Source organism: Ranitomeya variabilis, chromosome 3, assembly GCF_051348905.1.
Source record: "Ranitomeya variabilis isolate aRanVar5 chromosome 3, aRanVar5.hap1, whole genome shotgun sequence".
NCBI lineage: Eukaryota > Metazoa > Chordata > Amphibia > Anura > Dendrobatidae > Ranitomeya > Ranitomeya variabilis.
In genome coordinates this window covers 125,895,874-125,914,452 of record NC_135234.1, presented here as the reverse complement: position 1 = coordinate 125,914,452, position 18,579 = coordinate 125,895,874, and the positions used below count along the sequence as shown (strand labels likewise).

Below are 18,579 nucleotides of genomic sequence, written 5' to 3'. Positions count from 1 at the left end.
GATTCACCGAGGAAGCTTCGGACCGCCTCCAGGTCTAAGGACAGGTTATTTTGTACAAATTTTAAAACGCTTTATTGAGGGAATAACTGAATCAAAAACTAAAAGAGCCACCTTGTTAGACTGCAGCATTACTGCTGCACAAGGTGGCTCTTTTAGTTTATAACGGCTGGAGGGGGTGACAGTGGCCCTTTAAGGTACCGTCACATTTAGTGAAGCTGCAGCGATCCAGACAACGATCCCGATCGCTGCAGCGTCGCTGTTTGGTCGCTGGAGAGCTGTCACACAGACAGCTCTCCAGCGACCAACGATGCCGAGGTCCACGGGTAACCAGGGTAAACATCGGGTTACTAAGCGCAGGGCCGCGCTTAGTAACCCGATGTTTACCCTGGTTACCAGCGTAAAAGTAAAAAAAACCAAACACTACATACTTACCTTCCGCTGTCTGTCCCCCGGCGTTCTGCTTCTCTGCACTGTGTAAGCACAGCGGCCGGAAAGCAGAGCGGTGACGTCACCGCTGTGCTGTGCTTTCCAGCTGGCACTTACACAGTGCAGAGAAGCACAGCGCCGGGGGACAGACAGCGGAAGGTATGTATGTAGTGTTTGTTTTTTTTTACTTTTACGCTGGTAGCCAAGGTAAATATCGGGTTACTAAGCGCGGCCCTGCGCTTAGTAACCCGATGTTTATGCAGCGCCCCAGAGTCCTGGTCGTTGCAGTACTGTTGCTCCGCCACTAAGGGGGGGCTATGGTACGTCTGATGGCACTGAAGGAGTTCATCTGACCAGGTATCACAGACACCAATACATTTAACAGTCTGGCCTCCGGGGGGAGCTAAGGGCACTATGCATTAGGCCACTCCTCACAGTCTGGTAAAACTGGGGGTTGAATAGGAAGTTAGATCAGAAAGCTGACTGGGTTGGAACCAGGCAACACCTTGTGGCAGAGGGTGTTGTAGGGGAAGATTCAGAGGGGTCCCTGTCAGGGGTGGGATCCTGACAGAGACCTAGCAACCAGAGAGAATGTTACGGGACCGCGCCTGCACGATATAGCGGCAGTACCCCAAGAAAGGACAAGAAGCGAGGTTTATTGTGCTGAGTGAGAAACGAGATCAACGCAACAAGGAGAATACCAGTAGGAGTCGTGCTGTAAGACGAGGCAACATCCTACTGAGGCGCGTAACCGGTGGCTGGAACGCCGAGGAAGTATAGAGCTCCAGGCCAAACTTCAAACCTACGGCAGGACAGTCAGTTATAGGCGGGCTGTCTCACCCAATTGACCTAGGAAGACACAGGGGGGGGGGGTAACAACAGGAGTGGGGCGACGCTAGAGTCCCGGAAGAGCTCCGAGCCTCCCCGTCATACGGGTGCGTCCTAACCATAAGATCTGGGGGACGTGGAAGAACATCAGAATCGAGTTGTGAGGGAACATGAGAAACAGACACAACAGTTGTGGGGACTATCCCGTAAGCACAGCAGGGGAGGACCACAACACACAAGCGCTAGAAGGTAGGCACAGATTTCCACCTGCAAAGGGAGCCCTGGATGTGCCATCGGACCGGCCAGGCTTGCGCGGCCCGGTTAACCGTATTCCGGATTGAGGACCCTGAAGCCTTCAGTAAAGAGGTAAAGGGACTGCAACCTGGTGTCCTCGTTATTTACCGTGACCGGCACTTCACCGCACCATAACGACATCCCATACCTCCACCTTCATTGTACGCCCCTCAGCAGGGTCACGGACCGGGTCTAGCCACCGTGACAACTCCAGAACAGAGACTCAGGGACCCGGTACCGGGTACCCCTCGGCCCTGCGACCGTGGGGGCGCTGCAAACTTGGCGTCACGAACAGGATCTACTTAAGCCTGAAGAATCAGGTCATGTGTGCCTTGGAACTGTGATTTATTATACTTGGACTGTGACTTATTGCAAAGACTGTGGATTGCCATTTACCGCCAAAACCAGCCGCCATTACAGCGCTAGGGAGAGCGCAGGAGAAGAAGAAGGGCATGGAGTAGGCGTGGACCAGCTGAAGAGAGCGAAAGATAATGGCCGCCCAGTCTAAATATTTCTGCATCCTGAGGACGTGTCCGTCAGCAGCGGAGGTCCGCCTTCTCATCCTCTTTGGAGGGTGGAGACCATGGAGACGGGGCCACCCACGAAAGAGACCGCGGGAAGAAGACACTGGAGAAGAAACAAAGATGGCGACGCCGGGAGCACCGCGTGGGGACGACCCGACCCAGCATGAGGCCGCACCACCCGACACGGCCCCAGATGCCCCATCGTTGCAGGGACTGGCCCTTACGGAGTCACCGACGGGCAGACCCAACTGGCCGCCGTCTGAGGAGTGGGTGGCCGCAGCCGAGGCCCGGCAGATAGCACGCCGCCTTGAGGCCGATGCTCATGTGATCGCTCGGCTGGGTCAGCCTACGGAGGTCCGCCTAACTCCGGTGTCCCCTGCTTCCTCCATCCCGGCAGCGGCAGAGTGTGAGTTGCAGGCGCAGGGCCTGAGGATCCTGCCGGAGGCAGAACACCTGCGGTGCCTGATGACAGCATGGCGGAACAGACCCCAGCCTGCAGCCCAGGTCGATCTGACGAGCGTCGAAGAGACCCCGCCGTCACACTGGGGTGTTGTGGTGTCCTTCAACTCCCGGAAAGGAAGGGGAGTTATTCAAGAGATCGGGGAGCCACTACAGGTCCGTGTTGATCGAGAAGAAGTGGAGCCCTGCGGGGGAAGGTACGATTGCGACCTGGAGCCTGGCGACGCAGTGACCTATACCCGGTGGAGGAGGGAAGCTGGCGAAACTGGCTGGATAGCCCGAGGTGTCCAACGGTGCGTCGCACTCCAGGCTGCTGCCGGAACGTCGGAGGACGGGCCTCCTGCAGGGAAGGTGCCGGAGCCCGTCCCCACGGAACCTCAGGAGGTCTGGGCCCACCGCGTGCCTCTGGGTCGCACTCGCCCACAAGCAAGGAGGGCATCCCGACGAGGGATCCTGTCGTTGCTGGAGCCGGGACCGGTCCTTGTTACGTCAACGCGACCCGTTGGCCGGGTGAGACCCGGAAGGAGACCGCCCCCTGCGCTGCTAGAAACTGAGTAAGCAAGAATGCTTCATCATTTGTATATAGTTAACTGTTTGTCCTTCTGATGTTTTTGCTGCTACAACCCGTACGGGGTTAGTCAGTGAGTCCTCCTAGGAGCCATACAGAGATGGCTCAGTAATCCTGAACTGAAAGATGGATGATAAGTTCTATACCGTGTATAGTAGTAGAATGGCAGTAGGCCCGGGCGGAAAGGGGCGGTCCTGTAACAGAAAGGAGAGGCAGTAGGCCTGGAGCGGATAGGACAGGCGGTCCTGCAGATGTAAAGAAGGAGAATGCAGAAAAGTTGATTAGCCTTATAATGTTTTATAAGAAGGTCTTTAGTGGATTCAGCGAGTACGTCCTTAAAGGCAAAGTTAAATTATTGTTCAAAAATTTGCACTTAGTAGAATACCCGGTTGGGTAAAAGAAGTTATTTATAGTATGTTACTTAAATATTTAACCATGTTTGTAACGTTCAAGTGTCCTCACCTCCCATAAAGGGAAGCTCTGTTAAAGTTTACTTGTTATTGCATTTCAAAAATTGTATGTCTTTTTGCTGACATGTATTGTTGTTTTCTTCCCAGTCCAGGAGTACTGGATTTAACCGGGGGGGAGTGCAGCGCCCCAGAGTCCTGGTCGTTGCAGTACTGTTGCTCCGCCACTAAGGGGGGCTATGGTACGTCTGATGGCACTGAAGGAGTTCATCTGACCAGGTATCACAGACACCAATACATTTCACAGTCTGGCCTCCAGGGGGAGCTAAGGGCACTATGCATTAGGCCACTCCTCACAGTCTGGTAAAACTGGGGGTTGGATAGGAAGTTAGATCAGAAAGCTGACTGGGTTGGAACCAGGCAACACCTTGTGGCAGAGGGTGTTGTAGGGGAAGATTCAGAGGGGTCCCTGTCAGGGGTGGGATCCTGACAGAGACCTAGCAACCAGAGAGAACGTTACGGGACCGCGCCTGCACGATATAGCGGCGGTACCCCAAGAAAGGACAAGAAGCGAGGTTTATTGTGCTGAGTGAGAAACGAGATCAACGCAACAAGGAGAATACCAGTAGGAGTCGTGCTGTAAGACGAGGCAACATCCTACTGAGGCGCGTAACCGGTGGCCGGAACGCCGAGGAAGTATAGAGCTCCAGGCCAAACTTCAAACCTACGGCAGGACAGTCAGTTATAGGTGGGCTGTCTCACCCAATTGACCTAGGAAGACACGGGGGGGGTAACAACAGGAGTGGGGCGACGCTAGAGTCCCGGAAGAGCTCCGAGCCTCCCCGTCATACGGGTGCGTCCTAACCATAAGATCTGGGGGACGTGGAAGAACATCAGAATCGAGTTGTGAGGGAACACGAGAAACAGACACAACAGTTGTGGGGACTATCCCGTAAGCACAGCAGGGGAGGACCACAATACACAAGCGCTAGAAGGTAGGCACAGATTTCCAACTGCAAAGGGAGCTCTGGATGTGCCATTGGACCGGCCAGGCTTGCGCGGCCCGGTTAACCGTATTCTGGATTGAGGATCCTGAAGCCTTCAGTAAAGAGGTAAAGAGACTGCAACCTGGTGTCCTCGTTATTTACCGTGACCGGCACTTCACCGCACCATAACAACATCCCATACCTCCACCTTCATTGTACGCCCCTCAGCAGGGTCACGGACCGGGTCTAGCCACCGTGACAACTCCAGAACAGAGACTCAGGGACCCGGTACAGGGTACCCCTCGGCCCTGCGACCGTGGGGGCGCTGCATTTTCCCTGGTTACCAGTGAAGACATCGCTGGATCGGTGTCACACACACCGATCCAGCGATGTCTGCGGGAGATCCAGCGACGAAATAAGGTGCTGGCCTTCTAGCTCCGACGAACGACATCACAGCAGGATCCTGATCGCTGCTGCGTGTCAAACACAACGATATCGCTATCCAGGACGCTGCAACGTCACGGATCGCTAGCGATATCGTTGTTAAGTTGTTCAGTGTGAAGGTACCTTTATAGTCAGCATGGTCCTCTCTCCTGTAGTGTGTAAGCTTTTATGGTCAGCGCAGTAGCGTAGCTACTGGGGGGCAGAGGGTGCGGGCGCCCCGGGCCCGGTACTCTGAGGGGGCCCACCCGGAGCTACATTCTGCTGCAGATCAGGGAGAATCGATGTCCCTGGTCTGCTGCTATGGGGCCCATGAGCAGGCGGGGGGCCCGGTGCCAGCAGTCATCGGAAGATCAACTGTACCAGCATTTAGCCGATACAGCTGATTGCATTGATGGGAGAAGGAGCGCTGCACTCCTTCTCCCATCATCCCCCTGTCAGTCGACACTGACAGCGGGCGCGATGACGTCACTGCCCTGCGCCCGCTGTCAGGAGATCAGCAGGAGCAGCGCAGGAAACAGGAAGAAGAGAGGTGAGTATTTATTTTTTTAATGGGTGCTGCTGCCTTATTATTACAGGGTCTGCCTATAGGGGTGCTGCCTCATTACAGGGTCTGCCTATGGGGGTGCTGCCTTATTACAGGGTCTCACTAAAGGGGCTGCCTTATATTACAGGGTCTGCCTATGGGGGCTGCCTCATTACAGGGTCTGACTATAGGGGTGCTGCCTCATTACAGGGTCTGACTATGGGGGTGCTGCCTTATTACAGGGTCTGACTATGGGGGTGCTGCCTTATTACAGGGTCTGACTATGGAGGCTGCCTTATTACAGGGTCTGACTATGGGGGCTGCCTCATTACAGGGTCTGACTATGGGGACTGCCTTATTACAGGGTCTGACTATGGGGGTGCTGCCTTATTACAAGGTCTGCCGCCTTATTACAGTGTCTGCCTATGGGGGCTGCTGTATGCTATAGAGTTTGCCTATGGGGAGTGCATTATACTCTATTGTGGACTATTTGGTGCATTATGCTACTGTATATGGAGGCTATCTAGGGGGCCATCATACAGTATGGAGATTACAGTGTGGGGTCATTATACATTATTGGAGCCATCAAACAGTTTTGTGGCTACTAAGGAGTCAGTATACTGTGTGGATGCATTATACTGTGTATAAGAGAGCATCATGCTGTGTATAGGGGAGCTGTACAGGGGGAGACTCGGGACTTTATTAAATGTAAAGTGGGCACTTATTGTTATAGGGGAACTCAGGTTGCTGTGGCTATCAAAGGGGCACACAGGACATTATTACTTTCTAGGGGCAAAATATGGCACTGTTTTCTAGGGCACTTGCACCCGGCATTACCATATTGTAGAGAGTTGCTTTAGAATTTAGAGGGCACAGAGAACCACACATCAGATGGAGTAATAGGGACACATACGGCAGCAGCGGCTCAGTATTGGGGTATCAGGAGCAGTAATAGGGACACATACGGCAGCAGCGGCTCAGTATTGGGGTATCAGGGGCAGTAATAGGGACACATACGGCAGCAGCGGCTCAGTATTGGGGTATCAGGTGCAGTAATAGGGACACATACGACAGCAGCGGCTCAGTATTGGGGTATCAGATGCAGTAATAGGGACACATACTGCAGTAGCGGCTCAGTATTGAGGTATCAGGGGCAGTAGTAGGGACACATATGGCAGCAGCGGCTCAGTATTGGGGTATCAGGTGCAGTAATAGGGACACATATGGCAGCAGCGGCTCAGTATTGGGGTATCAGATGCAGTAATAGGGACACATACTGCAGTAGCGGCTCAGTATTGAGGTATCAGGGGCAGTAGTAGGGACACATATGGCAGCAGCGGCTCAGTATTGGGGTATCAGGTGCAGTAGTAGGGACACAAACGGCAGCAGCGGCTCAGTATTGGGGTATCAGGTGCAGTAATAGGGACACATACGGCAGCAGCTCAGTATTGGGGTATCAGGTGCAGTAATAGGGACACATACGGCAGCAGCGGCTCAGTATTGGGGTTTAAGGGGCAGTAATAGGGTCACATATGGCTGCTGCGGCTCAGTATTGGGGTATCAGGGGCAGTAATGGGGACACATAAGGCAGCAGCGGCTCAGTATTGGGGTATCGGCAGGATGAGGAGTTTGTGCAGGTTGGGAATAGATGGTGATGGGGCTGGAATATGAGAAGTGAAATGTATCTTTGTTGTATTCTCTGCAGACGAGTTGTGGCTGGAAGAAGTTGTCATGTCAGTCTGGGCCAGATGGAAAAGACCGGAAAAGTGACGACTCCATCATAAAGGACGTCAGCGGTAAGTCATTATCTGTAACTGTGCTGTGATCTGTTATATGTTCTGTAGGGCTGGTATCTACCACTGACCATATGGCGGTAATATCCATATTGGTCTTTATATAGAGATTATCTTTAGTAACAGCGCGGTCATCTGCTGAGGTTCTCATCCAGTATTAGGGTGCATCACCGAGTTGTAATCAAGGTTACCTGGTTAGGGGCCCACTCAGAAGTTTCGCCCCCCTGAACCAAAACCCTAGCTACGCCTCAGCGTGGTCCTCTCTCTCACCTGTAGAGTGTAAGCTCTTATGGTCAGTGTGGTCCTCTCTCTCACCTGTAGAGTATAAGCTCTTATGGTCAGCGTGGTCATCTCAGTCTCCTGTAGTATGTAAGCTCTTATGGTCATGATGGTCCTCTCTTCTTCCTGTTGAGTGTAAGCTCTTTTGGTCAGCATGGTCCTCTCTCGCTCCTGTAGAGTATAAGCTCTTATGGTCAGTGTGGTCCTCTCTGTCTCACACCTGTACAGTGTAAGCTCTTATGGTCAGCATGGTCCTATCTCTCTCCTGTAGAGTGGAAGCTCTTATGGTCAGCATGGTCCTCTCTCTCACCTGTAGAGTGGAAGCTCTTATGGTCAGCGTGGTCCTCTCTCTCACTTGTACAGTGTAAGCTCTTATGGTCAGCATGGTCCTCTCTCTCACCAGTAGTGTTTAAGCTCTTCTGGTCAGCATGGTCCTCTCTTGCTCCTGTAGAGTATAAGCTCTTATGGTCAGCGTGGTCCTCTCTGTCTCACACCTGTACAGTGTAAGCTCTTATGGTCAGCATGGTCCTCTCTCTCTCTCCTGTAGAGTGTAAGCTCTTATGGTCAGCATGGTCCTCTCTCTTTCTCACCTGTAGTGTGGAAGCTCTTATGGTCAGCATGGTCCTCTCTCTCACCTGTAGAGTGGAAGCTCTTATGGTCAGCGTGGTCCTCTCTCTCACTTGTAGAGTGTAAGCTCTTATGGTCAGCATGGTCCTCTCGCTCTCTCCTATTGTGTATAAGCTCTTATGGTCAGCGTTGTCCTCTCTCTCACCTGTAGAGTGGAAGCTCTTATGGTCAGCGTGGTCATCTCTCTCTCCTGTAGTGTGTAAGCTCTTATGGTCAGCGTGGTCCTCTCTCTCACCTGTAGAGTGGAAGCTCTTATGGTCAGCGTGGTCCTCTCTCTCTCTCTCCTGTTGTGTATAAGCTCTTATGGTCAGCATGATCCTCTCTCTCTCCTGTAGAGTATAAGCTCTGATGGTCAGTGTGGTCCTCTCTCTCTCACCTGTAGAGTGTAAGCTCTGATGGTCAGCGTGGTCCTCTCTCACCTGTAGAGTATAAGCTCTTATGGTCAGCATGGTCCTCTCACTCTCTCCTATTGTGTATTAGCTCTTATGGTTAGCGTGACCCTCTCTCTCACCTGTAGGGTGTAAGCTTTTATAGTCAGCGGGGTTATTTTTCTTTCTCTCTCTCCTTTCCCCAACATGTATATTCCTAGCCATTACTAGTTTTCCAGTATTGAAATTCTCAAATTTACTGCCTGCAAATCAATTTCTTGGGGAAAATTCATAGAAGTTGGCAATTCGAATTTGAAAAGATCCACTCATCTCCACTGAGCACCTCTGCTTAGTCATAACCTGTTGTGTGTTGCAATGAATTCTGGGGGCCTGGTATGTGCCAGAGTCCACTTTCCTGAATTAATGATGTGGAGAGCATAAGTAAAGATGTGCTGCCATGGAGGAGTGGACTGGACACCTGACCTGCGAATTAAATTACTCATTTTAATAATTACCTCAGTTTTCTCCTTAATAAATCCTCTCTTTTTTTGTTTCAACTAGTAATTAAAGCTGCAGTTTTGATACAGAGATGGTATCGTTTCTACATGGCGAGGTTAGAAATGAGACGGCGTTACACCCTTAATATTTTTCAGTCTATAGAGTATGCGGAAGAACAGACCCAGCTTCAGGTCAGTAACATTTTTATTTATACAAGTGTTATTTTGCATATTAAAGCTGTTGTTTAAGCTAAGTAAAAAAATGCCCACAGCCAGTAATGCTGCTAAAATTATTAAATAATATATATCCACCCTACGTTCCGTTTCTTAGTATTTGATGCTCCCCGTCCCCATTGTTATACTGTTGAATTTATATACCATATGTGACTTCTGCAGCCAATCAATGGCCTCAGTGGCCTTGGAGTTTTGGCTCAGTGTTTGGCTACTTTCACACTTTAGGTTTTTTGCATCAGGCACAATCTGGCGAATTAAAAAAAAAAACGGATCCGTTTTTTTTCCGTCGGATCCGTTTTTTTTCCGTCGGATCCGTTTTTTTTCTCATAGAGTTGTATTAGCGCCGGATTGCGCCTGATGTTCCAACATTTCATCCGTTTTTTGCCTCATCCATAAAAAATTAGTTTTCCGGCGGACGGACAAAAGGTCCAGAGCAACGTTTTTCTGTCCAGCGGAAAACCGCACAATGAATGATCCGGCCAAAAACGTATGAAACGCAGGTAGAAATGGCTGAATCCAACGACCGGATTCAGTTTTTAACAGAAATCATTCATTTTCCATTCTGGAATATCTCTCACTATTTGCCACGGATCCGTTTTTTATAAAATTAGCCGGATTGTGCCTGAAACAAAAAACCTGATGTGTGAAAGTAGCCTTTGGCTGCAGCAGTCGCATGTGTATACAGACTGCGATATCTGCAGCCCATGTAAACAGTATGCTAGTGCAGAGCATTAGGGACAGTGTGCTGAAGCAAAAGGTTAGTATATATTTTTTTAATATGGGCAGAATTTTGATTAATTTGGACAACCTATCTAACTCATCCATAAATGACAAAATAATCACTGCTTTAACAGTTTAGTTTTAACAGTTGCAGGGGTGGCCCCTGATCTTGACACGGAGTGTTGCGCTGCTATTAGTGATGAGCGAGTGTACTCGTTGCTTGGGTTTTCCCGAGCACGCTCAGGTGACCTCCGAGTATTTGTAACTGCTCGGAGATTAAGTTTTCATAGCCTCAGCAGCATGATTTACAGCTATTAGGCAGCTTGATTACATATGGGGATTACCTAGCAACCAGGCAACCCCCACATGTACTCAGCCTCAGCTGCCATGATGAAAACTAAATCTCTGAACACTAACAAATACTCGGAGGTCACCTGAGCGTACTCGGGAAAACCTGAGCAACGAGTATATTCGCTCATCACTAGTTGCTATACAAGGTAGCACTAACGAAATCTTATATTAAGAAGGAGGATGTGAGTGGAGTGTGAGTAGTGGCACAGTAGGTTGTGTTGAGAACTAACAACCATTTGGTGCAGTCTGGCTCGGTAGGGCCTCCTGCAGAGGTTGAGGTCTATGACCATGGTTAAAGGATCACTCAGGAAGGCTAATATACTTTTAAGGAATAATCCATTAATCGGCAACTGCATAATTTGCATCATCCAATGAAATATAGAAGTCAGAGTATGGTTGAAGGAGACCTGCAACTTTACAATGACTTAAGACAGACACTAGGACACATTGTTTAGATTATTTCATATATCTGCCTGAAGTTTGCTTTGCATGAAATGGCTCATAGGGAGGTATAGCATTCAGACATTTACCAAAAATTATTTCTATACAACTTTAGGTATTATTTCACTGTTTTTACCAGTCATCTTAACTTGTTTTCCAGCTTTCCAATTTTTTTACATTCATGATGGATCACTATGCGCAGATGAATGAGCAACAACTAGGCCCAGGTAAGAATTACCAGATAAGTCTTAGGCTGCATTCCTACTATAATTTTTGGTGATTTTTTTATGCTGAATATTTTCTAAAAAAAAAATAACTGATTTTTACTTAAAGTGGACCTGTCAACGGGATTTTGCTAAGTAAACTACAGGCATTGTCATGTTGGCGCTGTTGTACTGATTAAAATGATACCAAGGGTAAAAAAATCTGTCTTGTGTTTCTTGTGTAATCACTGTTAGGAGTTTTCAGTAAATGATATGCTCGTGCTCTGGAGTGGGACTGTAAGCACTTATCATCCTGCTCTAAGCCAGAGAAACCAAGGAAAAACTCTGCCCTCAGGCCGCCCCGAAGCAGAAACATGTTCCTCATCATAGAGACAGAGAGAGACAGACTGTTTGTTCTTCGGGGGCAGCCTGTGGGCAGGTCTTTCCTTGGTTTCTCAGGCTTAAGAAAAAGAAGATAAGACCCCACCTACAGTCTGACCCTGAAGAACGGGCCTATCATTAACTGAAAACTTCTAACACTGATTACACAAGAACCACAAGATGGATTTCTTCACTCCAGGTATCATTTTAATCAGTATAACAGTGGCAACATGAGACTGCCTGTAGTTTACTTATCAAAATCCTGCTGACAGGATCACTTTAATGGGTGCAGAAATCGTGCAGAAAATCTACAATGTGAAAAACTCACCAAAAGATAATTGTGGGAACCTCGTCTTACTCTTAAAGAGGCTGTGATACTATGCTTGCAGCAAAGAGGGACATGCTCACCTTCCTGGTAACATAGGCCTAACTATAGCTAGAAAATAAAACTAGTTTTGTCACGCCCAGAAGCTGAAAGGACCATATATAGAAACATTGATGCATGTTTATCAATCTAAATATAATTTCTACCAAAACAACTGTCTTTCTTTAGTTGCACTTTGGGGCCAATTCATTAAGACTGGCATTGCGCATGACAAAACATGACAAATAAACGCTAAAATTAATGAACATATGCATAGAAGTGTAAAAACGACTGGCTCTGCCTTTCGCCTGAAAAACTTGGCTAGTTCACATGCGTCTAAAAAAACGTCATTCACACATATCCTTTAGAGTTAGACTATGTGAAAGTATCAATGAAATTCTTAAGTGTTAAACAAAAATTAAAGTTAAAAAAAAATGTATGTTCCAGACTTAATATCGGATATATTCAGCAACTCAAAAGAGGGACAAAAAAAGCTTTTGGACTATGAAACAATTGAAGTTCCTGACTCTTATGATGGACCACGACTTTCTTTTCCGTTATCTGAATCTGACACAAATATTCTCCTCAATGCTTTCAAGCAAGAAAAGGTAAGCCCATTAATCAGATCAGCAGGTCCCTAGAAATTGCTAACATTTGATTGGTTAAAACTACTACAGCTTTCTTGATCCATCCGTCCTTAATCCCTTCCTGCAAAATGATGTAACTGTACAACCAAATTGCAAGTGCTTTCCTGCAATCTGCTGCACAGTTACTTCTAATAGGTATAGCAACTGGATAAAAAATAACCTTTATTGGGAATATGTAAAAAAGCCCTGTATGGCCTACGAATAAAAAACACTATACACACAAAAAAAATGAAAAACCCTAGTGTGATTAGTGCCTTATAACCAACACAGAATGGAGAACTACATACAAGACAAACAACATGTAAAATATTGGCCAGCACTGACAGTGTTGGTGTTGCTTACAGTCTATACTCACTTTTTACCTACCTATCGCGGAGGTTGGCACCCTAAAGAGAACCCTGCGCAAGTGGCGCCCCCACTCAACGTAGGCTGTCCCTACATAGCTTTCCCTATTAAATCCTCAAACCTACAAAGGACAGCTAGAAAAAGCCTTATCTACAAAGGCTGGAGTATAGACTTTTGTAAGTAGGGCATCCATAGGGTCACTGTTTCCCACGTTTATGGTGCGATGTGCTGTCCCGCATATTGGAACTCTATTCTTTCATCCAAAAGTACCATCATATTCTTATGTCTCTCTTGTCCCTGTTCGCTCTCCCTGTTCCATTAACACATGTGTAATCTGTCATGTCATGGTAGGGTAACATCTGGTCTTTTTGACACCACACAGGTGTTCTTGATATTGTGCTGAGAAATTGATGAATCATACCAATCGGTGAGCAGGATTATGTTGATATTACATTAACTTTCCTGTTTCCAGGTGGTCTGGTGGTTGTGCAGCACAATAAATAAATTTGGGCTGCAGCAACAACAGACACTTTGGGAGACGTTTATGCATCTACAGATGTATTTGCGCCCCGTTATTTGATGATGTCTGGCAGGAGTTAGCTCATATGTCTAGCATTGCACTGTGTCCCAGTAGTGTGGAGCGCATGCGCCGCGCTGCAGGGAATCCCAGCGCCTGAAAGGTCTGGAGAGCGTCTCCTTGGGACCGGAAGTGGAGTGGAAGCTCACGGTGCGCGTCACATGCCTAGGGGCAGAGTTTATTCAACGCGGCACCGAGCGTAATCTATAAACACCACAGAGGGGTGAGATCCGCGATAGCAGCGGACAGGACTAGCATTCTCTCCTGATGAATCTATGAGGAAGAAACGCGTCGGGAGACGCTTTCCACAGCACTAAGTTTCCACACAAGGGCACGGCTCAGAGGGTATAGAGACAGAGGAATGGCTGACGATGACCATAACGCGGTGAGATCTACCCAAATGCACCAGTGTATATAATATATTTGGTCTTAAATATCGCAGCTTCTAAATGTATTAATCCATTGAGGTCGACCCTTGAACATGATATGCCATTATTGAATCCATGGGGAACATTCATATGGTGTAAATGAGCAAACTGTATCCCATAACTACATGGATGTAAATTTATACGCACATGGCACTGTGGAACGCTAGATAGGTGCTGCGTGCTCGCACTGACAGGGCTCAAACGTACATATTTATGACTTTTTTGTTTGGTCATATGAACAGAAGAGCATTAATAGGCAGGCACCTACACATTTTCTGTCTTTATTAATAAACCAACAAACCTGAGTAGGTACACATGAAGTTGGTGAGACTAGATTGTAGTGTGTGACCATACTCCAATGGGTGAAATACACATTTATATACCCATACTCTCCTAGGGTCTTATATTACCGGGTTACATATACCCATTGGGTCAATATAAGCATTTAGACTGTAAGCAACACCAACACTGTCAGTGCTGGCCAATATTTTACATGTTGTTTGTCTTGTATGTAGTTCTCCATTCTGTGTTGGTTATAGGGCACTAATCACAGTAGGGTTTTTCATTTTTTTTGTGTGTATAGTGTTTTTTATTCGTAGGCCATACAGGGCTTTTTTACATATACCCAATAAAGGTTATTTTTTATCCAGTTGCTATACCTATTTGATTTTTCCATTGGATAAACGCACCACGCTACTGTATATGCATAGTTACTTCACAGGGATGACACAGGAGTAGCACCCATGCCAACTATAGCGTGTGCTTGGTCCAGTCTTGGCTCCAATCTCAGAACCTTATCTCCCCACATGCTCATATCAATACTGACAGCTGATTGTGATGAGTGTGACGGAGGGAGAAAACTCCCTCTGCCAGTCCAACATCACCCCCACATCGTACTTGTGGGATACCGATGGTTGCTATGGCAAGCAATGGCTTTCATGACTGCAAACTCTTCAGCCTATCAGATCCCAGATGGTTTACTTATGAAAAAAAAACAGCAAAGCCAACATATATCTGGTATCACTATGGCTGTAATACACTATGAAACTGTTTCATGGCTTATACTGCATAGTGGTACAATGGAAAAATTACGTTTTGTGTTCATCTTGCCTCACAAAAAGATGAAAAGTTATCTAAAAGCTTCATATATCGCGAAATTAAAACAAAAACAAAAGTAAGCTTTCTGGCAAAGCATAATTAAAAACAATACATGTTGATTATCACCATAAAGGTATTGAATCGCAGAAGAAAGTTACCAAGTCAATTATATTGCATCATGAACCCCATAAAAGTATATATTTAAAAACATTGGCAGAACTGATGTTTTGTTTAAATTCCTCCTAATAAAGAGTTAAAAAGGTTTGCTATTTGCTAAGTTATTCACTCTTATAAATGATTAAAAGCACAACTCATCACGAAAAAAAAGAAAAAGATTAAATGTTGTGAGTTGTGATAACAAAAAAAGTGAATGCCAAGAGTGTGCAGAGCAGTCTTCAAAGCAAAAGGTGGCTACTTTGAAGAACCTAGAATATAAGACATATTTTCAGTTGTGTCACACTTTTTTGTTAAGTATACAATTCCACGTGTTAATTCATAGTTTTGATGACTTCAGTGTGAATTTACAATTTTCATAGTCATGAAAATACAGAAAAATCTTTAAATGAGAAGCTTTTGCTCTGCACTGTAAATATATATATATATATATATATATATATATATATATATATACACTGCTCAAAAATATAAAGGGAACACTTAAGCAACAAAATATAACTCCAAGTAAATCAAACACTTCTGTGAAATCAAACTGTCCACTTAGGAAGCGACACTATTTGACAATCAATTTCACATGCTGTTGTGCAAATGGAATAGACAACAGATGGAAATTATTGGCAATTACCAAGACACACTCAATAAAGGAGTGGTTCTGCAGGTACCAGTACCAATGCTTTCTGGCTGATGTTTTGGTCACTTTTGAATGTTGGTTGTGCTTTCACACTTGTGGTAGCATGAGACGTACTCTACAACCCACAAAAGTGGCTCAGGTAGTGCAGCTCATCCAGGATGGCACATCAATGCGAGCTGTGGCAAGAAGGTTTGCTGCATCTGTCAGTGTAGTGTCCACAGGCTGGAGGTGCTACCAGAAGACAGGCCAGTACACCAGGAGACATGGAGGGGGCTGTAGGAGGGCAGCAACCCAGGAGCAGGACCGCTACCTCAGCCTTTGTGCAAGGAGGAACAGGAGGAGTGCTGCCAGAGCCCTGCAAAATGACCTCAAGCAGTCCACAAATGTGAATGTGTCTGCACAAACGGTTAGAAGCCAACTCCATGAGGATGATCTGAGTGCCCGACATCTACAGATGGGGGTTGTGCTCACAGCCCAACACAGTGCAGGACGATTGACATTTGCCACAGAACACCAGGATTGGCACATTTGCCACTGGTGTCCTGTGCTCTTCACAGATGAAAGCAGGTTCACACTGAGCACATGTGACAGATGTGACAGAGTCTGGAGACACCGTGGAGAGCGATCTGCTGCCTGCAACATCCTTCAACATGACCAGTTTGGCAGTGAGTCAGTAATGGTGTTGGGTGGCATTTCTTTGGAGGGCTGCACAGCCCTCCATGTGCTCGCCAGAGGTAGCCTCACTGCCATTAGGTACCGAGATTAGATCCTCAGACCCCTTGTGAGACCATATGCTGGTGCGGTTGGCCCTGGGTTCCTCCTAATGCCGGACAATGCCAGGCCTCATGTGGCTGGAGTGTGTCAGCAGTTCCTGCCAGATGAAGGCATTGAAGCTATGGACTGGCCTCCCGTTCCCCAGACCTGAATCCGATTAAACACATCTGGGACATCATGTCTCGCACCATCCACCAACGTCACGTTGCACCACAGACTGTCCAGGAGTTGGCGGATGCTTTAGTCCAGGTCTGGGAGGAGATCCCTCAGAAGACCATCCGCCGCCTCATCAGGAGCATGCCCAGGTGTTGTAGGGAGGTCATACAGGCACGTTGAGGCCACACACACTACTGAGCATCATTTCCTTGTCTTGAGGCATTTCCACTGAAGATGGATCAGCCTGTAACTTCATTTTCCACTTTGATTTTGAGCATCATTCCAACTCCAGACCTCCGTGGGATATTAGTTGTGATTTACGTTGATCATTTTTAGGTTTTATTGTTCTCAACACATTCCATTATGTAATGAATAAAGATTTATATATATATATATATATATATATATATATATATATATATATATATATATATACAGTTATATGAAAAAGTTTGGGCACCCCTATTAATCTTAAGCTTAATGTTTTATAAAAATTGTTTTTTTTGCAACAGCTATTTCAGTTTCATATTTCTAATAACTGTTGGACACAGTAATGTTTCTGCCTTGAAATGAGGTTTATTGTACTAACAGAAAATGTGCAATCTGCATTCAAACAAAATTTGACAGGTGCATAAGTATGGGCACCTCACCAGAAAAGTGACATTAATATTTAGTAGATCCTCCTTTTGCAAAAATAACAGCCTCTAGTCGCTTCCTGTAGCTTTAAATGAGTTCCTGGATCCTGGATGAAGGTATTTTTGACCATTCCTCTTTACAAAACAATTCCAGTTCAGTTAAGTTTGATGGTCGCCGAGCATGGACAGCCCTCTTCAAATGATCCCACAGATGTTCAATGATATTCAGGTCTGGGGACTGGGATGGCCATTCCAGAACAGTGCAATTGTTCCTCTGCATGAATGCCTGAGTAGATTTGGAGCGGTGTTTTGGATCATTGTCTTGCTGAAAGATCCATCCCCTGTGTAACTTCAACTTTGTCACTGATTCATGAACATTATTGTCAAGAATCTGCTGATACTGAGAGGAATCCATGCATCCCTCAACTTTAACAAGATTCCCGGTGCCGGCATTGGCCACACAGCCCCAAAGCATGATGGAACCTCCACCAAATTTTACTGTGGGTAGCAAGTGTTTTTCTTGGAATGCTGTGTTTTTTTGCCGCCATACATAACGCCTTTTTGTATGACCAAACAACTCAATCTTGGTTTCATCAGTCCACAGGACCTTCTTCCAAAAAGAAATTGGCTTCTCCAAATGTGCTTTTGCATACCTCAGCCGACTCTGTTTGTGGCGTGCTTGCAGAAACGGCTTCTTTCGCATCACTCTCCCATACAGCTTCTCCTTGTGCAAAGTGTGTTGTATAGTTGACAGATGCACAGTGACACCATCTGCAGCAAGTTGACGCTGCAGCTCTCTGGAGGTGGTCTGAGGATTGTCCTTGACTGATCTCACCATTCTTCCCTGCCTTTCTGATGTTTTTCTTGGCCTGACACTTCTGGCCTTAACAAGAACTGTACCTGTGTTCTTCCATTTCCTTACTATGTTCCTCACAGTGGAAATTGACAGGTTAAATCTCTGAGACAGCTTTTTGTATCCTTCCCCTGAACAACTATGTTGAATAATCTTTGTTTTCAGATCATTTGACGGTTGTTTTGAGGAGCCCATGATGCCACTCGTCAGAGGAGATTCAAACAGGAGAACAACTTGCAAGTGGCCACTTTAAGTAGCTTTTCTCATGATTGCATACACCTGGCTGTGAAGTTGAAAGCTCAATGAGGATACAAAACCAAAAAAAGTGCTTTAGTAAGTCAGTAAAAAGCGGGTAGTATTTAAAACAAGAAAATGATAAGGGTGCCCATACTTATGCACCTGTCAAATTTTGTTTGAATGCAGATTGCACATTTTCTGTTAGTACAATAAACCTCATTTCAAGGCAGAAACATTACTGTGTCCAACAGTTATTAGATATATGAAACTGCAATAGCTGTTGCAAAAAAAACAATTTTTATAA

At 46.5% G+C, this 18,579-nt stretch overlaps 1 protein-coding gene across 1 annotated transcript in view; it reads left to right on the top strand.

The window, feature by feature from the left end:
* PPEF1 (protein phosphatase with EF-hand domain 1) overlaps positions 1-18,579 on the top strand; it is a 65,933-nt gene that overhangs the window by 10,715 nt on the left and 36,639 nt on the right. Inside the window, exons 2-4 of the mRNA XM_077299122.1 lie at positions 9,088-9,215; positions 10,930-10,996; positions 12,165-12,325. Coding sequence (XP_077155237.1) covers positions 9,088-9,215; positions 10,930-10,996; positions 12,165-12,325 — 356 coding nt within the window. The remainder of the gene's footprint in view (positions 1-9,087; positions 9,216-10,929; positions 10,997-12,164; positions 12,326-18,579) is intronic.